At 39.8% G+C, this 21,448-nt stretch overlaps 1 protein-coding gene across 1 annotated transcript in view; it reads left to right on the top strand.

The window, feature by feature from the left end:
- LOC144590442 (uncharacterized) overlaps nt 1-21,448 on the top strand; it is an 82,233-nt gene that overhangs the window by 40,438 nt on the left and 20,347 nt on the right. The window contains exons 12-19 of the mRNA XM_078395056.1: nt 3,468-3,544; nt 3,640-3,689; nt 5,243-5,333; nt 6,039-6,191; nt 8,794-8,904; nt 14,227-14,326; nt 16,254-16,374; nt 16,709-16,772. Of these exons, the coding sequence (XP_078251182.1) occupies nt 3,468-3,544; nt 3,640-3,689; nt 5,243-5,333; nt 6,039-6,191; nt 8,794-8,904; nt 14,227-14,326; nt 16,254-16,374; nt 16,709-16,772 (767 nt within the window). The remainder of the gene's footprint in view (nt 1-3,467; nt 3,545-3,639; nt 3,690-5,242; nt 5,334-6,038; nt 6,192-8,793; nt 8,905-14,226; nt 14,327-16,253; nt 16,375-16,708; nt 16,773-21,448) is intronic.

Here is a 21,448-nt window from a genome sequence, read left to right on the forward strand (position 1 = left end):
ATTCTGACAAGTGTAAGGTGATACATTTTGGGTAATGAGATACAGCTAGGAAATATACAGTAAATGGTAGTGCATGAAGGAATGTTGATTAACAGAGAGACTCTACGTTCGTCTATATTGTCTGAAAGTGCAGAAGGCATTTGGCATTCCTTCCTTCATAGATCGGGCGATTTTAACAATGAGGTGAGATTGGGTAGGCAGTAAATATTTTTCTTGGAGCCAATGAGACTGATAAAGATACACACTGTTCAGCCAAAACATCATGACCACTGACAGGCCAAGTGAATAACAATGATTATCTTGTTACAATGGCACCTGTCAAGGGGTGGAACATATTAGACCGCAAGTGAAAAGTCAGTTCTTGAAGTTGACGTGTTGGATGCAGGAGAAATGGACTGGAGTAAAGACCTGAGCGACTTTGACAAGAGCCAAATTGTTATGGCCAGACGACTGGGTCAGAGCATCTCTGAAACGGCAAGGCTTGTGGGGTGCTCCCGGTCAGCAGTGGTGAGTACCTACCGACAGTGGTCCGAGGAGAGACAAACCACAAACCGGCGACAGGATATTGTCCGCCTAAGGCTCATCGATGCGCGAGGGCAACAAAGGCTATCCGGTCTAGTCCGAACTGACAGAAGGTCGACTGTGGTACAAGTCACAGAAAAGTTTAATAGTGGTCACGGGAGGAATGTGTCACAATACACAATGTATCCAAACCTGCAGCATCAGGGGCTGCACACGGAGGACCAAAAGCATATTAGGCAGGTGGTCATAATGTTTTGGCTCATCAGGTCATAATGTTTTGGCTGATCGATGTGTAAGATAAGTGATGATAATAGGGTAGTCAATTTTCTTTCCCATGGTAAGGGTATCAACTACAATAGGGCATCGGTTTAGCAGAGAAAAAGGGTTTGAAAGGGGATTTGAGAAGATATTTCTTTATGCAGAGAGTTGTTGATATCTGGAACTTGCTCCCTGATCTGTTGGTGAAATCAGAAATAATTCTATGTTCTACATTTAAGAGACATTTAGACGGGTCATTTAAATAGACAATGCATTGGAGGATGTGGTTTTAATGTGTGCAAATGGCAGTAGTTTTCGATGGGCAGGAAGGTCAACATGAACATTATGGGTCGAAGGAAGTGTTTCTGTGCTGTGCTTTGCCACGGCTATGAGGATATAATTGCGAGAGCATTTCCAGGAGGAAAGTGTGCAAAAAACTCTAGAAGGAGATGCGATAAAATATTTAACTTCGATTGGTAGAGGTTGAAGGGAAATGAGTGCTAAGGGTTTAGCTGGTATCAGATCTATTTTGTCATTGATTGAGGTTATTGGGAAAATAATAACCTCTGAAAAGGACACTATTATAAATAATGCAAATTGAAGAACCATTGGTGAGGAGGAAATAAACTGTGATTGGAAATTGCCGCATTTTCTAGGATAGCTTTAAAAACTGCACTGTTAGCTTCACATAAATAGTGCTTTGTCTTCAATTTCTCCTTGCTTTTCATTGTTGATGCATTTACCATTTAATTGTCCATTTCAGAATGGCAGGCAGTGACTAGTGGGATACCGCAAGGCTTGGTGCTGGGACTGCAGCTATTTACAACATACATTAATGACTTAGATGAAGGGATTAAAAGTAACATTAGCAAATTTGCGGATGACACAAAGCTGGGTGGCAGTGTGAACTGTGAGGAAGATGCTATGAGGATGCAGGGTGACTTGGATAGGTTGTGTGAGTGGGCAAATGCATGGCAAATGCAGTTTAATGTGGAGAAATGTGAGGTTATCCACTTTGGTGGTAAGAACAGGAAGGCAGATTATTATCTGAATCGTGTCAAGTTAGGAAATGGGGAAATACAAAGAGATCTGGGTGTCCTTGTTCATCAGTCACATAAAGTTAGCATGCAGGTACAGCAGACAGTGAAGAAAGTTAATGGCATGTTGGCCTTTATGACAAGAGGAGTTGAGTATGGGAGCAAAGAGGTCCTTGTGCAGTTGTCCAGGACCCTAGTGAGACCACACCTGGAGTACTGTTTGTAGTTTTGGTCTTCAAATTTGAGGAAGGATATTTTTGCTATTGAGGGCGTGCAGCGTAGGTTCACTAGGTTAATTCCCGTGGGCTTGTAAACACTGGAATTTCGAAGGATGAGAGGGGATCTTATTGAAACATATTTGATTATTAAGGGATTGGACACGCTAGAGGCAGGAAACATGTTCCCAATGTTGGGGGAGTCCAGAACCAGGGGCCACAGTTTATGAATAAGGAGTAGGACATTTAGAACGGAGATGAGGAAAAACGTTTTCAGTCAGAGAGTTGTAAATCTGTGGAATTCTCTGCCTCAGAAGGCAGTGGAGGCCAATTCTCTGGATGCCTTCAAGAGAGAGCTAGATAGAGCTCTTAATGATAGCGGAGTCAGGGTATGGGGCGAAGGCAGGAACGGGGTACTGATTGTGAATGATCAGCCATGATCACATTGAATGGTGGTGCTGGTTCAAAGGGCCGAATGGCCTACTATTGTCTATTGTCTATTAATTTTTTTGTCTTTTGCACAGTGATTAATTGGCATGGATTCTTTTGCCTCATAACAGTAAATGACTGCCTATCAATTAAAATAATTAGAAGTGTGAAATTTCATACCTTTGGACAGTCAATTGTTAGAGATTTATATTTTAAAAATCTGCCCCTTTTGATTCTCTCTTTCCATGAAATTATAAGGTCATAAGTGATCAGAGCAGAATTAGGCTATTCGGCCCATCAAGTCTACTCCACCATTCAATCATGACTAATCTATCTCTCCCCCAAACCCTATTCTCCTGCCTTCTCCCCATAACCGCTGACGCCCATACGAATCAAGAATCAATCTATCTCTGCTTTAAAAATATCCATTGATTTGGCTTCCGTAGCCTTCAGTGGCAAATAATTCCACAGATTCACCAAGATTCACCACAGATTCACCACAGAAATGCATTCACTTCTCCTTCCTAAAGGAACTTCCCTTAATTCTGTGGGTATGACCTTTAGTCCCGGACTCTCCCTCTAGTGGAAACATCATCTCCACATCCAGCCTTTCCAAGCCAATCCTAATGCAAACTTTCCTGCTCTTTAGCTTTCCGTCTGCTCCTGACATTTAAATTCACAGTCTGATCCATCCATTTCTCAGTCTTTTCCCCATCTCTTATCCTTGAAATCTTTGAGCTGAGGAGAAGCACTTGGTACTCCTATCATTCACCCAGGTACTGTACTCTTATTGTCAGTTTACATTCTTAACAACAGAGGAGGTCCAAAAGTTAGCGCAAAAAGGCATGGGCATAGGGTAAAGTTGTCATGACGTCTTTTATTTTTACACTATTTATTATTATCTTTTAATAATTTAGAAAGTATTTTTAAACTTTTGAACTTGTGCATAAATTCTGTAATTATTAAAAAATACAGTGGCTAATTTTCAATATGTTTTTGGTCTCAGCATCTGTGCGGAAGATTTTGAAACTTCCATTAAGTGGAGTGATAGAGATTGACCCAAATGCTTATCCAGACTATAACGTGAGTATGGTATTGAGCTGGACTCCACAATTTATTGTTGTGCGATAGTTTTGTTGTACTATCATGATTTTAACTTAATATTGTTTTGTTGATAGTTATTTTTTGAGAGTAAAACAAGAAATAAGAAACTGAAGATGAACATGCGGTAAGTATTTTAGCAATATTTTGTCAAACAAAGGACAATGTCCATAGTGGTGCAAGAGGTAGTCCCTGGTGTTCCTCTGCTGAGATTCCTGGAGCTGTTGATTTCACAACGTTACCTCCTCTGGCTTTCCCTTTGGGATCATCTCCAAGGCCTTTCAACTCTTCCATGACAATTTTCAATCTGTCTTATCACACTCTGTTTATATTTTATTGGCTTGACATGACACGCACATGCCTGCTGTGACATGCTGATGTCTAAAGGTTCTGTGGTGTTGCTGCTTGCAAAAATAAACCGCAGGAGTAAAGCTGTTAACCTATCATCCTTCCTTGAAGACAATAAACTGTAAATGAGCATAGTGCTTGATACAACAATGTATTATAATTCATACTATGTGGTGCGCTCAGTCGTTAAAGGTTCACTTCACCGTCGAGAGACCACACCAAGGTTACCAGGGAAAGACAATCAGAAGGTTATTCAGTCCATTTTGTTCATCCATGATAAAATTCATCATGCCTTCCATTCTTGGAGACAAATTGTTTCCTGGGAAATTCCAGTGCTATGTTATCCTTTAAAATAATTTCCATGTTCTTTGAGGCCTATGTATTCAGTCCTAAAATTTGTGGACACCAGCATTCCATGGTCAAATGGTGGAGGCTTTGTTCAATACATGGAGATGTGTAAATGCTTCTGGTTGATCTCTCTGTTTGTTTCTCATTCAAGCTACAGGATAATTCTAAGAAACAGCCGAGGTAATTTTGGGGTGGTCTGGATATCTTAGTCTTACATTCTTATTTTGTTACATAATATTTTATTTACTGGTAATCTTCTTTACTCTCCGCAATTTATCTGTAATAACTCACCTTTCTAGAAACTTTATTAATGTTTTTTCAGCTTTTCTTCGTCAACTGGAATTTCAGATCTTTTCTATGTTCAATGATTATTAATTGATTTTGTTTTTGTTTCACTCCCTTTGGGCTACTTCTCATATCCTCCACTTCTGAAGCGAGTGGGCTTATGTTTCCACACCACTGAGCTGTTATTTTTGGGCACTTTTATCCCAACATGCACCAAGTTCTTAATAATCATGGCATTTACATATATATGTAGGTATGTAGGTTAATTGGCTGGGTAAATGTAAAAATTGTCCCTAGTGGGTGTAGGATAGTGTTAATGTGCGGGGATCGCTGGGCGGCACGGACTTGGAGGGCCGAAAAGGCGTGTTTCCGGCTGTATATATATATGATATGATATATGTGTTGCATTCAGTGCGTAGCAGGTTTCTGCAATCTAGTCTTAAAATCAGTGTGCTGTGAGCAGGTCCTATCAATGAAATTGTCCTTGTCCCCAAAGTTTCTTATGTACTATTGGGAGCGTCTGTTAATTGCACTTGCATTCATACTTTCAAGGAAGCTCCAAACATTACACTGGCTATTATAAACACTCTAATAGATATGTTTTCAGAAGTTCTGAGAAAATGTTCTTTTAATTTCCTGACCACAGTGTTTAGTTCAACAAACAAATACTCACAGATTATTTTGACAACTCGTTTTCAGTCTGGGTAAAATGGAGTTGCTCACAGGTGGTGGATTAATACTGTATCTAACAAAGCTTATTTTTTACATGAATGCCTATCACAATGTTAAGGTAAAATAATACTTACTTTGAACGCTGCTCAGTGGCATTTTACATTCAGTGCCACGTGAATGAGTGGAGGTTTGAGGGGGAGAGTGGTGAGGAGGAGGTGGAAATATATTGATCAAAATTAACCATTTGGAGCTGAAATCATTGATTGACCTCAGGGATTGCACCGCACACTGGAGTCAATTTAACAGGAAGTATTCTAATCTGGAGAAAAAAAGTTAAATTGATGCAGGAACATGATAGTGTAACCGAATTCTGCTTTTATCCAGGTTGCATTAAAAAATTAACATCATCAAGGGTTACTGGAAATCCTTGGGGACAGGCAGATCATCTATCAGGTTCTTGTCTTTATCGAAAGATATCTGAAGATCCATATATTGCATTGGGATCCTAATAGGCCATACAATGAGCATATTTATTCAATAAGATATTGCAAATCCCGAGCTAGATTTTTTTTTAACAGATCACCTGAAAAATATACAAACATTTAGTACTAAAACTGTAGATATGGATGAAAATGTTACTTGTTAATGTATGAACTGTGAAATACATCATTTCTGTACACGTTGTCACACTGTGAGAGATTTGAGCTCATTTAATATCTTAATTTTTAAAAACGTTATGGCCTTACAAAAAGTACTAAAAATACATCATTACATGAACAGCTTTCTGTATGAGGTTTTTCCTGCTAATCCTGCTCATTGGCAGAGGACCTTATTCCAAACTGTGAAAAATGGTGACATCGAGATTGTGAGAAAGATGGTTCCGTTTTTCAAGGATTCATGTTTTGACATTCTCCATTCAAAAGAATCAATCTCTGGCAATGGATGTCTGCACTTGGCATGTCGAAGGGGTCAGTATGTAAGTATTGATAACATGTTTTAAATCTTCTGCATTTTATATTATCAAAGGAATATCTTTCAAAGTATCTTTCAATATTTTAAATAATGTCCTACATATACAGTCTATTAGGAATCTGGCTGCAAATTCCTCTTGTCTTTTAGTTCAATCGGCCAACACAAGAAGAAATAAACTGACACACTACTTGCTCTAACATAGCTCCCTAAAAGTGGCAACATGATAGATAGAGCAGCATAGATTTATGGTATGCCTAGCTCCATCAGTTGAGGTATTGAGTATAAGATTCAGAAAGTTATGTTGCAGCTTTATCAAACTTTTGCAGTATTGTGTGCAGTTCTGGTTGCACCATTACCGAAAGAATGTGGAGGCTTTGGGAAGGGTGCAGATTAAGTTTCCCAGAATTCTGCGTGCATAACAGGGTACTAGATTCAAGGGGAGTTTGGACAAACTTGCATTGTTTCCTTTGGATCGTTGGAGGTTGAGGTGAGACTGATAGATGTATATAAACATACGAGAGGCATAGATACAGTCGACAGTCGGAAACATTTTCGCAGGATGGAAATGCAAAAGACTGGTGGTGGTGGGGGGGGGGGGTAGTTTAAAGGAGATGTGTGGGGCATTTTTTTGCACAGAGAGTGGTGGGTGCTTGCAATGCGTTGTCAGTGGTGATGGTGGAAGCAGAGACGATAATGGCAGTTTAGAGGCTTTTAGATAGGCACGTGGATATGCAGGAAATGGAGGGGTATAGATCACGTGCAGGCAGAGGAGATTAACAACTTCATATTCGACAAGGACTTTAAGAGCTAAAAAGACTGTTCCTGTACTGTACTTTCTATGTTCTATGTGCTATATCAAAATTCAATCTGTCATATAGTGGAAGAATGAATAAAGTATAACTTAATTACTAGAAAACTGAAGATGCATCAGACGCTGATTAACAACGTCCACAACTAATACTGTAGCCATTGTTTGTAGCAGAGATGCCAGAACTAATGCAATTTAACTGTGATGCACGATGCTAGCAAAACCAATCTCCACTGATGTTAGCTCTGCAAACTTCACTGTCACTGAAATATGATTTGACATTCCTTTCCCTTCTTCTGCTCACCCACAGAGACATCAACAGAAATTATGAGTCTGTCAGCAAAGAAAGACTCATGGCAGTTCTTCGAGTCATGCAGAAAAACCCTATTTTACAGGATCAATGAATAAATGACCCGGATATTTTTAGCAAAAGATTTCTTAGGCTCTATTTGATGACTTTAGCCCTATTCGTACTTAATGATTTCATTTTTAGTCACCTATAACAATACTATTATTCATTAAATGTATGTAAACATAAATATATGTTTGCGTGTGTGCTGTAAGTGTCTATCCAGCATAAAGACTTTTACTCAATGGCACATTGTCTTTGCCATTACAGTAAACCCTTGCAATAATGGACCATAGGGAGGGTATGGGTTTGTTATTACCGATTGTCCGCTATAACCAAGTGAGGGGGGTAAAGGTCAACCCAAGGCCAGGAGTGCCCGGTGCGGCTCGGCCGCGGGACTTAACATCGCCCGGTGTGGCTCGGCCGCGGGGCCTTCCATCGCCCGGCGCGGCTCGGCCGCGGGACTTAGCTGCGCACGGCTTGGCCGCGGGGCCTTCCATCGCCCTGCTCGGCCGCGAGATGTTTCAACGCCCGGTGCGGCTCGGCCGCGGGCCATCCCCTTGCGGGGACTGTGCGGGTCGGTCGGGGACGAGCTGTCTGTCCGTGGGCGTGGGGAAGAGAGTGGAAGTTTTGTTGCCTCCATCACAGTGAGGGGGTGTTTGGAGTCTGTGATGGATGTTTGTGTTGGGGTCATGTGTCTTGTGTTCTTTTTCTTTTTTGTGTGACTGCTATGTAGTTTCGTTCGGTACCTTGGTACCGAACGGTTAAGCAAGTGGGAATTCACGGGGCAGGGAGCAATAGATTCCTGGCCCCACACTCGGTGCACCAGGGGCACGTCCGTTACTCATGTTGACCTCACGCTGCTCGCTCTCTCCGCTCCCGCGACCAGAAGCACACCACATTGTGCCAGCTCATTGGGTAATTGGCAAAAGTGAGGGGGGGGGGGGGGGTGGGTGTGGGTGCAATGAAAGCCTCAGTCCGCTCTAACTGAAATACCCCATATAGAAGTCTGAAGAAGGGTCTCTACCCAAAACATCACCCATTCCTTCTCTCCAGAGATGCTGCCAGTCCCGCTGAGTTACTCCAGCATTTTATGTCTATCTGTGATGCCCTATATAGAGGTCGGTTATTGCGAAGGTTTACTGTATGTTGCAAGCCATTTGTGGTATCATGCCCTTGTTTCTTGGAATATGGCGGGATACATTGGTATTTTCTTTTTTTTGTGATTTTCTGACTTTTTATGTTCTACTTGTCACCCTTGTTGCAATTGTCCTGAACAAACTAACTGCTAAAAGATCTAGTTGCATTGACATTACGTAAATGTTTACCCATCAACCAGTTATTAAAAAAAGCATTTAATTTGTATTCAGATGTTTTGAGGGATAATGATTGTCAGTCTTTGAAAGGTCTCTTCAATAGATTAATTCTTGTGTCATTGATGGTTGACAGGACATAGTTCAGGAGTTATTGGACAATGGAGTGTCACCTGATGCAAAAAACACCATGGGCTCAACCCCATTCTTCTTCGCAGCAGCGGGCCAGCATCGTGAAATATGCAAGGTGGATTCTTTTTATAACAAAATAGTATTGCTTGTAAAGAGAAAAAGATAATTCCCACTCTGAGCTGTTATAAATTGTAGTAACTGTTTTTATTGATTTCGATATGCTAAGGAAGTGATCGATTTGACCAGCCCTTGGTCACAAGTGTCAGATTTATAGGTCTCTGAAGAAAAGTATTGTCATATCAATTGAAATTTACCGTTCTAAACTTCATAAAGTATGATCTCTGAAAATATCTCCCTTGTTGCCCTGTGCATAAGGTTTATTTTTGGGGGAAAAATGGGAATTGCTGCTGGATTGTTCTGAGAAATAGATGAACTTAATGCCCAAGAGTATGGCCTGGCAGATTTTGAAATATTTCTAAGGCAAGGATCGTGCTCAAATGACATTGATCTGCACGGAATGAGATAGACTTACAGTGGTTTGCTTAAAATGGGGTTTTGGTTTACATAATCCAAAGAACCCTTTAATTATTCATTTATCAAATGCAGACTGAAAATACACCCAGGGAGAGCTATTGAGATCATGTAATTTTTAAATATAATTGACAAAAATCATACGTTGATGACAGAAGGATTCTCATCACTTACTCCATGTTTTGCCAATATTGAGGGTGTCTGATTTAACGCGAGTAAAATGACTCTTCTATTCAAATGCCTTGAAATTACATAATGAGATAAAAGTATACAAATCCCTAACACATCATCTGAATGAACATATTTATTTATTTTTCCATGGGATGTAGCTTTTTATACCTATTCCTCATTAACCTTGAGAAGCTGCTGTTTTTGAACTGCTGCAGTCCATCTGGTAAAGCTATCCCACTGTGCTCTTAATGAAGGACTTCCACAATTTTGACCTGCAATAAGATGCAGTCTGCTTTGTGTTCTCTGATCTTCATGAGTGTTGCTGGAACTACGCTGAAATGTACCACACCTGACTTGCACCATGGAGATGGTTAAAGCCTTTTGCAGAATCAGAGAGTGAATCATGCTCCTCACAATACTCATCCTCTGGACTTTTTCTCTGATTCACAGACTTTACACAATGAGGTCAGTTCAGTTTACAGGCAATGCCGACCCCGCCTGGGATATTGACTGTGTGAGACTGGGTTATTGTAAGACCATTGAATGGCAAGGGCATGTGTTTGGACTCTTTTTCTAGGGGTGATAGAGGGCAGCTATTTCTGTGGTACAGATAAAATCTGCACAAGTCTTACAGAATGTGGATATTTAGTTTAGTTTAGAGATACAGCACGGAAACAGGCTCTTCGGCCCACCGAGTCATCACCGACCAGTGATCCCCACACATGAACACTGTCCTACACACACTAGGACAATTTACATTTTTACCAGGCCAATTAACCTACAAACCTGTTCGCTGGGAGACTGGACTGGGAGGAAACCGAAGATCTCGAAGAAAACCCACGCGGTCATGGGGAGAACATACAAACTCCATACAGACAGCAGCCGTAGTCTGGATCGAACCCGGGTCTCTGGCACTGTAAGCGCTGTAAGACAGCAACTCTACCGCTGCACTACCATGCCGCCTCTGATATGGACAACTTAATATTCTGTAGAGCTGTGAATGGAACTGAACACTGTTGAATCATTCTTAAAATCTGTGTTTTTCACTTTCTGAATCATCTGAAGTAATTGATGAGAAATGTTGGGCCCAGGACACCTCATCGCAGACTCTTCATCATAGAGTGATACAGCGTGGAAACAGGCCCTTCAGCCCAACTTGCCCACACCGGCCAACAATGTCCCAGCTACACCAGTTCCACCTGCCTGCGTTTAGCCCATATCCCTCAAAACCTGTCCTATCGATGTTTCCACCAGGGAGCGTCACACGATGGCTGCCTCGCCTGAGGCAGTCTGTCGTTTTCGAACTTTTTTTGTTGTTTTTGGGAAGTTATTAGATTGCCGGCGTGGGGAAGCTGAGACCCCCCCCGATGCAGGAGCTTGATCACCCCGACGAGGAAGGCCCAAACGCCGCCGGCTACGGGAATCAAGATCATCTCGTCAACGGAAGGTTAGAGGCCCCCGACCGCTGGAGGACAAAGAAGGGAGAGATTGAACTTTTTTTCGTCTTCCATCACAGTGAGAAATGTGGAGGAGTCACTGTGGTGGATGTTCATGTTAAAATGTATTTTGTGTGTCCTGTTGCTTTTTATTGTTATGACTGGATGGCAAATGAAGTTCCTCGTATGTTGCAAAACATACTTGACTAATAAAGTATTATTGTGATAAAGTATTATTGTGATTGTGATTGTTTCTTATTGTGTCTTATTCTTATTCTATCTAATTGTTTTTTAAACGTGGAACTCATCCCTGCCTCAACTACCTCCTCTGGCAGGAGAGATTTGGGGATGAGATGCTGACATCCAACAATCATAGCAAATTTCCTTTCTAATAGGTATGGGTCCAGTTAAATTACATTTACAAACTGATTTCAATTTACTTCAATTACACTGTGCAATTCCTTACTTCCACACTTCATCAGTTGTGACACTGATGTCAAGAGTAGTCTCGTCTCAACTCTGGAATAGAGTCAATTTCTCTGTCTTTGGATCAAGACTGTAATAAAATCTATAGCTGGTGGAACACAAACTCTACACCACACATCAGAGTATTGGTAAATAAGTGTTGCTTCAAAGAATTGTTGATGTAATTGTTTTCATTGTGATAACTATTTGATTTGCCTTGCTTTCTGTGGATACTCCAGCAACATCCCCCCCACCCCCTCCCCTCCCCTTCTGACTCTTAAAGAATTTAAACTTTGTGATTTACAACAAATGACTCGGACCCTTTAACCAACGAATTAATTCAGAATGAATTAATTCTACAAGTACCATTCATCCTCTTACAAGTCACTATTCTAGAGTTATAGTGTCATAGAGCGATACAGTGTGTAAACAGGCCTTCAGCCCAACATGCCCGTACAACATGTCCCAGCTACACTAGTCCCACCTGCCAACATTTGGTCCATATCCCTCCAAAATTATCCTATTCTTGTACCAGTCTAACTGTTCCTTAAATGTTGGGATAGTCCCTGCCTCAACCACCCCCTCTGGCAGCTTGTTCCATACACCCACAACCTTTGTGTGAAAATGTTACCCCTCAGATTCCTATTAAATCTTTTCCAGTTCACCTTAAACCTATGTCCTAGCCTACTCAACCTTTCCAGCTTGACAACATATTTCCTATAACGGTGCCCTGACTACTTTCTACTTTTAAATCATATAAAATATTCCACTCACAGATCCCCCACTTGCGTGAGAGTTGCTGTGGAAGAATATTCCTTTATCTAAACCCATCATAAACCCATCAGGGCGGCACGGTAGCGCAGCGGTAGAGTTGCTGCTTTACAGTGAATGCAGCGCCGGAGACTTCAGGTTCGATCCTGACTACGGGTGCTGCACTGTAAGGAGTTTGTACGTTCTCCCCATGACCTGCGTGGGTTTTCTCCGAGATCTTCGGTTTCCTCCCACACTCCAAAGACGTACAGGTATGTAGGTTAATTGGCTGGGTAAATGTTTAAAAAAAATTGTCCCTAGTGGGTGTAGGATAGTGTTAATGTACGGGGATCGCTGGACGGCACGGACTTGGAGGGCCGAAAAGGCCTGTTTCCGGCTGTATATATATGATATGATATGATATGATAATCTCTGAAAAAGTGTCCCGACCCAAAACGTCACCTGTCAGTTCCCTCCACGGATGCTGCCTGACCCATTGAGTTTCTCCAGCACTTTTTATTTTGCTCAAGATTCGAGCATCTGCTGTTCCTTTAACCTCTCTATAATTTCTTACATTTGACTATAAGATTGGCTTCTCCTACACTTGCAGTTCCATTGTTCACATCTTTTGCTCGTTGTCCGCTTTCTCCACTGATGTGGGTGAATAGCCATGTAATCAATTCCTGATTGACCACCAAACCCATGTTCTCCTTACTGACCAACCCTGTGTTCTGTGTTTATTTGGTGTTATTTTTTTCATGTAGGCCTCAGCTGTTCGGCTCAGTGAACCATTTATCTTGGCTGTAATGACCAGGGTTAGGAGGGAGAGATAGATCAGCCATGATAGAATGGCGGAGTAGACTTGGTGGGCCGAATGGCCCAATTCTGCTCCTATCACATGCTTATTTTATCTTTTTTGCTGTTATTTGGAGGTTTGCAGAATAATTCCACACTACAATACAGTTTTTTCCTTTACCTTCCCAGATAGATTGTAGGATAGTGTGTGGCCTGTAACAGCTTGGTGAGAGGCCTGCTTGCAACACATTTTATTTGATTAATTTACATTCCTTCACTGCCGTTTTGGGTTTATAACACAATTCTCCCATTTATTTGTCATAGTCATTGACTATATCCACTGACAGAAATGCAATACTGCAGACCTATGTAATGAGCTTTTAAATGTGAAGATTTTGACTAATAATCAATTTTAGGAACGGATTTTATGTGGAAATTCCAATAGTTTCTTTGCACAACTTTGTGCATTTCACTCCATTATTGACAACAAGTTATGGATTTGCTTGCATACATGCGTGATTGTGGCAGCTCTTAATTTTCTGACAACTTTTTTCAAGACTTCACTCAGCCATTAGACTCCTGAAATTCAGCAGCAGAGTGCAAGGTTTCTGAGCACTTATCTTGGAGAATTCACTCTTGGAGAATTCACTCCAACAACCTGCACTGGGTGAAACCAGCTGATAGAGTCTCCACTACATGGACAGAAACCTCAGGGATTAAATTAATAATGGTACTACTGCTGTTTTAGTCATTTAATCTCATTTGAACCTTTGAAAGTGTTTTCTTTTTTCTTAAATTTTCCATACATTTCCGATTTTTTAAATGAACTTGTTAATAATGTAGTACCCCAACGCTGAATGGTGCCAACATCAGTCAACTTCATTCAGACCTGTGAGGTGAACATGGATTCAGGCCTTAGGACAGCAGTAAGCTTAGGCTCCTCACTCCTGTCCACAAATCTAGGCCATTGTCTTTTATAAATGCTCTAAAGGCTATTCGCAGAACCATAATAAGATTGTATAACAATATTAATTTAGATTGCATTGCTTGGTATATTAAAAGGCTTCGGGTACAGATTCACCAATTTAACTGATGCCTGAGTATGCTTATTATGTTATTGCAGCTAAGATATCACAAAGCCTTATTTGTTACTCATGCATATAATGAAGCCATTACAAAATGCATAAATGTGACTTGCATAGGCAATTTATTTTCCAGTTGTATTTAATATATTGCATGCCATTAAATTTCAGGAACAAATGTGATTATTTTGTGACTTCACATTACAGCTTTTAATTGAATGGGGTTGTGATGTACATGTAAAGAACGTGAAAAATCGCACTGCTTTTGATGACATTCGAAGTGAAGAATTCAAACACTTCTTGCTGAGTAAGATGACATACTATATAGTCTTAAAATATTGGTGCTTTTTCTTGCACGTAGTAAGCCTAATCTTGATATGTAAGTCTAGAAAATATGTTATGGAAAGGGAGGAAATGCATAGTCAAAATAGCCAACATAGTCAAAAGCTATCGATGATGAATTACTTGTAAATTCAGAGCAACCTTTGAACTGTCTTTCTTTTCATCTGAAAAATGTATCCAAAGTAGACAATGTCAATGTTTGTTAGCTTTATTGTTTAGCAGCTCAATGAAAGACCATGGTACAAAAGTGGGACAAAACTAACTCCAGTCAATTACCGTTCTCTCACCCCAACCTGCCAATCCTCAGAGAAGTTATGGAAACAGTCATCAACAATCTTGTCGCTGGTGCTTGTGTTGGCTTCTTTCACTTGGTTCAAAACTTCAAAAACAGAAAACACGTGTACCATTAATAGTTTCACAGGAGTTCTAAGAGTATTTAAAAATATGTCCCATTGATTATTATCTATTTGACTACTGGTCTCATGTAGTGTGAGATATAGCTACATTTATTGCAATATGGCTGACTTTCAGTAGAAATATGGAAGATGAAACATATGTTGATCGCCCTGAAACGTTATTAGAAAATAAAACTCCACTTCACAGGTAATACTCATTATTGATCATGCAAGCTTGAGTTAGTGTGTATTTAATATTTGGTCCTTGATTTTAGTAGTTTGCACAAATTAATGGGCACGATAGTAAGTAAAAATAAAATTTATAAAACAGTTATAAATTTGGTTATAGTTGGGGTTACAGCTGGTGATAGAATTTAGCAAAAATCTCAAATACTGCTCTTTCCGAAGTTTCATGTCGGAGAGTTGTTTCCTGAATTCCCTGGGCAAATCTGGCAACTGCCAAGAACCTTTCTGCCCACATCCTCTTCCCCTTTCCAGCAGTTTGTCCTGCTCTGCTCTGCTCGGCACATTCTCATGTAACCAAAATGAATTCCAACTGCTACACCACAGCAGGATGTGTGATTTGTGCAGAAGATTTGAAATGAAGCCAAAATACTTCAGCATCTGGCACACTGGACCCCATGGACTTCAGTACCTTGAAAGAATAAAATAAAGTACCAAATATTTCTGGAAACAGCCGGAAGATATAAATCAGCAATTAGCGTGACAGTGGTTGATGATCTTTAAAATGGCCCAAGTAGATCAGTACTGCCACTAAATGTGTTTTCAGTTGATTGAGAGTTTGTTAGCTGCTAAAACTAAAGACATGGCCTCTAATGGTAAAAAAATTGCACTTTGGGATTCTCTCGAAGCTGAAGTTGGAAGAGATCAGATATCTCAAAGGTTTGTCCCTTGAAATGATTATAGAGATAGGAATGAGCAAAGCGTTGGAGAGAATTGAAAGCTTGGACAACAAGTTATAAATTGTGCCATTGCTTAAGCACAAGCCAATGTAGGCCATGAGCATAAGGTGATGAGTGAACGGGTTTTGCAAATAAGCAGCAGAGTCATAAGTGATATGTCTGCAGAGCGAGGCCTTAATTGTGGAATAAAAACGTACTTCTTGTGAACACCTGAGCTTCACGTGAACCAACCTGAAAGTAGTTACAGATCTTTTCAATGAATGTTGCCCATGGGTCCTCCTTACTGCAGCCTAGTAGGAAAGGAAAGGAAAGGAAAAAAACAATAGTTGGAATGTAATAATGCTGGCATCAAACCAACATGGTCATTGTTTAATTTGACCACCTGCCAACTTTGTATGCATCTGGTAGGTGGTATTAGCTTTGTAAGTGTTCACGTCCCTACTCTGGTACAATTGTGTGAACATTTTGGAACCAATTTAGCTTCTGCATTGACAAAAAATTGCATGCTCTGGAAATGAATATTTTGGCCTCTATCTTTTAAAATTCTTCTGAGCTTGCTTTTATCATTACTCAGGTTACCATGCATACTGGTTATCAGCAATCCCTCTCATTATGCAAGGGGACACAGATGCCCTTCACAATGTGGTACACAATCTCGTACACAACATGAACTTCCTGAGCAGTCCAACAAGCAGGTAGAGTTTATTCCACGTTTGTTCATTTGTGCATTTTGTGACATTTTGCGGCAGAATCCAAACATCCACCTAAAATATTTATTCTGTTTCTTTCTCTACTGAGGCTACCTGACCCACTGAGTATTTGCAGCATGTTTTCAGTAAATTGCTGATTGAGGCTTTTAAATTTTTCTCTGTTTGGGCTGTTATCTATAGATGTCAGAATTTAGTTTGTGTGCACTTTACCTGTTGGTTTAAGTTGCTGTAAGTGACCTTGATGGCTCCAATTTTAGTATTAAATAATTTAGTAAAAATTGTAGTTAGAAACTAATTGTAAATTCTCCATTTTGCGTAGGTGCATTAATGGAAGCACTTTGTTACATACAGCCGCTTATTTTGGGAAAATAAACATTGTGAAAGTAAGAGTTATTATTTATTATTTCCAATATATGAAGTAAGAGAATGTTTGTAATTTTTCTAACTTGAATGCAGATTTTGTGCTTCATATGATTGCACCAGGGACCTTTATGACCAATTAAAGGATAATACATTTTAAAAGATGACACAACAGCTACAATAGACAATAGGTGCAGGAGGAAGCCATTCGGCCCCTCGAGCCAGCACCGCCATTCAATGTGATCATGGCTGATCATTCTCAATCAGTACCCCGTTCCTGCCTTCTCCCCATACCCCCTGACTCCGCTATCCTTAAGAGCTCTATCCAGCTACTTTCTATGGAATGGTGGCTCATTGCACATTGGCATGTTGAAGATTAGGCTGTTTGTTTCAACCACAAGGACAGGGCTTTTCTATTTCTTTCTATGGTGCTAATAGAGCATCTGTATTGCTGTAAATAAAACTGTGAGCCATGTCACGGATTGGAATACCATGTTGATATGGGTTGCAATATCAAGCTACTGTTATATAAATAACCTTCTAACTCACTCAGAATCCAATTATTTGGTTTAGGACCTTTGTAGATTGGAAAATGTGACGCATGTTAGAACCAGGCAGTATTAACAGGCTTGTTTCCCTGTATAAAGACGGATCAGAATCTCCAGCATCTTGCACTGGTTGGAGTAGAATACACATAAGATGTAAATTTTTGTATGGACATGCGGCATGTCATGGGAGAGTTTTAAAAATATTGTTTCCTATGTCTTTTAATTGGAATCTTCGTTTTTATTTCCACATTTCTTTGCTGAATGAGGGGGTGTTTCGTGGGGTGGGTTTAATTAATTCTGCTAGCTTTCCACAGTTCAGGTATATATTTTTTAATGATCAACAGCAGGCAATTGAAACCTCTAGCACATCACAATCAACCCTGATCTGATACCCATGCAGCATTCAAAAACACAGAATTTCCAACATATATCACTGGAAAGCAGTTAGGATCAGATAATCTGGTTAATTGCAACCCCCTTCCGCACCTGGCAGCACTGAGATCAATTAAAACATTCCTGTTGAGATAACATAGACGTTGTACCTTTTAATCTTATAGTTTGTTAATAAATAAGATGTGGCATTGTAACAAATAATTCATTGAGAGAACTATTTGTAGTGGATAAAAACAGTCATGGACAATCTTTAATCCTAGTTCTCATATTTCAGGCACATTGCACTGACAAATCCACAGACCTGAACTATTTTTGCATTATTCTATATATTTCTTACTTGCCATTACTGCAAAGCAGAAACCCTGAAAATGTGAGCAAATAGTTCCATTATTCACTTCTAGGAATGTACAAAGATTTAGTGCCTGAAGAAATGCTTTTCAGATAAGTGCCTTTACAAAGTGGGTTGAGAATTCATTTAAAAACACAAGAAAATACAGAAACATCTCCTGTGCAGCTCCGTAGAATCCTTCCTTTAGAAGTTGAATCTCTGGTTTATTTGCAATTTGCTAACGTGAATTATATGATATATCATTGAGATGGAAATTGACTGTATAAGTTTGCAGAAATTGTACTGAATGGTTTTTATTTTGAAAGAGGAAAATAACATGTTTATTTGTGTTCCTAAAGCACTTTTCTCTCAATGATTTCCTCTTAAAGTTTAGTTTCTCATTTGTAGATAAGTTACAACCAATTGGTTACAACCAATTTCTACATTTCAAGCTTCCACTGGCAACAATGAGAATTGCTATTTAATCTGTCCGTGGTGAAATTGCTTGAAGATAAATGCCAGTTCAGTTGTCCCTGATTTTCACCAGATAGCATAGCAACATAACTGTAATCTAGCCATTCTAGTCAAGGTTCTGATTTTAAATCTCACTACAACAAGAATGGAATTTAAATTTAGTTCAAAAAACGAATCTATAAATAAAAATTATTAGTAAGGATGGCCAGCAAAATACAATTTTTTGGTAAAAATCCATGTTTTTCCGAGATGCTTTTTAGGGAAAGAAATTTACCATTCTTCTTGTTCCAGCCTACACGTGATCCCAGTTCCCAGCTATCTGGCCAACTGTTAATTTCGCCGGAAAGTGGTTTCACAAGCCTATCTGTTCAAAAAAAGATACATTTGCAGTGCCCATATTCTGGACTTCAGGTCTTCTGCATAGTAGCTGGAATATTGTCTGATCCTACCACCTTTGCTGAGTGAAGTTCTCACAGCCATTTCTTGATATTACTTGAAGTGAACTGAAATGGCTAGAGATTGGATTTTGTGATTGTTGAGATCTCAGGAGGAAGCTAAAATGGATCATCCATTCGGTCCTTCTGAGTCAACTTGCTTGAGATATTCAACAGACAAGTGACATAGTTCATTAGCACACCTCAAGGGTGAATATCTACAAGTTGATGATTCCTATTACTGGGATCAGATACTCCGCTATTCCCCTTGACTGATGTCAGAAGAGGCATTAAACAACCAGATGAAAATTGAAGCAATGTTGAAAATGATCACACCGGGCAGCATCTTTGGAGAGAGAAATTGACATATTTTCATATTGACATATATCTGATTTGTAATATGGAAGTTTTTAAACAGCTATAGATATGGGTAAGGTAGTTAGTTGTAAGTGAGGAAAGAAAAATGTGAAGATCTATGAAAGAGTGAAAGATGAGAGATTATGTAACAACAATGAAAATGGATGTAAATAGACTTAATTGAAGTAATGTAGATTTAAAAAAAATCAGAATAGACAATGACGTATCCAAATTAAGCTAGCCCATATTATAAGTTGCCATCATTTAGACATTGTGAATGATATATAATGCAAGTTTTTAATGTGGGAAGTTAAACCAAGGTAGGACTTTCACAGTGAATTGCACGGTCCTGAGAAGAGTTGTGGAATAAGAGGACAAGCACATAGTTCCCTGAAAATAGCATCACAGGTAAACACGGTGGTAATGAAGGTATTGGCATACTGGTCTTCATAAGTCAGGGCATTGAGTGCAGAGAGAATGCAGAGAAGATTTATCAGAACATTGCCAGAACTAGAAAGGATGGGCCCTAGAGAGGATGGGCAGGCTAGGGTTTTAGTAATAATTGGAGTGCAGGAAACTGGTGGATGACCTTATAGATGTCTATAAAATCTTGAGGGGCATAGATTGAGTGATAGCTGTCAGTCTTTATCCCAGGTTTGAGGAATCAAGAATTAGAGGGCATAAATTTAAGGGGAAAGATTTAAAAGGGACCTGAGGGGCAACTTCTTCACACACAGAGGGAGGTGCATGTAAGCTGCCAGACGAAGTAGTTGAGGCAAGCACAATAACAACATTTAAAAGACATTTGGACAGGCACATGGATAGGAAAGGTTTCAAAATATATGGATCGAATGTGGTTAAATGGAACACGATAAAACAGGCATTTTTTGTCGGCATGGATAGGTTGGGTCAAAGGGCCTGCTTCTGTGCTGTATATGACTTTATATGATGTCCTAATATGATGTCCTAGGATAGCAAATTCCTTCTCTCTCCATTGTTAGAACCTTTCTAGGAGTCAATTATCATTACAATTATTACTTTATTTGTTATTCACCCAGCATAGGCAAGGCTAAATTTTGAAAACGTAATGTGGGGATTGTTTTTTCAACAATGCAGTGGTTTACAAGGATATTCAGGAATTGTGTGAAAACTATGTTCAATGCAATTACTTTCTGAAAGAACCTTATTAAACCCAGGGTAATTTTTTTGGCATTCATTATTTATCGTCCTCTAATGACTTAATCTATTGATTTCATTTGAGCAATTTCTTGGGATAATGAGCAGACATGTTGTGAAATGGGAGGCCTGCCAACCTTAATGGCAAAGAAAACCTGCTGTTATGGTGTGTGCATGTATTTATAGAAAGAGGCATCTTTCCAAAATTGGGTGGAGGGAGGGACTATTAAATGTGGAGACTCCCCACATTTAATTTTTTTTTTGCATTGAGTGAGAGACTGATTGCCAGATGATCACAATTAGCACATAATTAAAATAGTTATTTTTACCATTAATTATTGGACCTACTGTGGTTTATTCAATGGGTGATTAATTGGCAAATTCAGCGCCTCAGTGGGGATGTTATTTATGCAATGTTGATAATGAGATGGCAACAATAGGCTAGCCACTGGTAATGTTGTCACCATCCCAACTCTGCAGTCTTGATCTTCGTAGGTGGTAGATTTAAGTGTGGACACCCTTACAGATTTGCAACTATCTTGCACACCATTGCTTGTTAAGGTTCTGATAGAATATTCCCCTGCACAAACTGGCCATATATAGCCTTTCCCTTCTCCTCCTCCTACCACTTTGCATTCTTCCCATTCCCACACATCCTGTCTTCCAAAGTGAATGACTTCTAATGCACTTCTTATGTGATCAACTGGCTTCACAGAAGCTTTGGAGTCAGCCAATACTCTTCAACCTATGCAACATAACTTCTTCTGGAGTCTGAAAGTTGTTAGACACCAATCAACACTTGTACAAGTATAGTACCAGCCAGTGGACGTTAATCAGCAGCCAACCTGAAAGCGATTGATGATTGTGTAAAAGGTGCTGGTGGATGGAATTCCAGCTACTAAACGCACATTGCAAAAGGCAAGGTTAAGAGATTGCTTTAGCTGGCAGTGGCAACATCTATTCAGCACACCAGACTGACTGATGTTATG

This window comes from Rhinoraja longicauda, unplaced genomic scaffold, assembly GCF_053455715.1.
Source record: "Rhinoraja longicauda isolate Sanriku21f unplaced genomic scaffold, sRhiLon1.1 Scf000193, whole genome shotgun sequence".
In the NCBI taxonomy this organism is placed as follows: domain Eukaryota; kingdom Metazoa; phylum Chordata; class Chondrichthyes; order Rajiformes; family Arhynchobatidae; genus Rhinoraja; species Rhinoraja longicauda.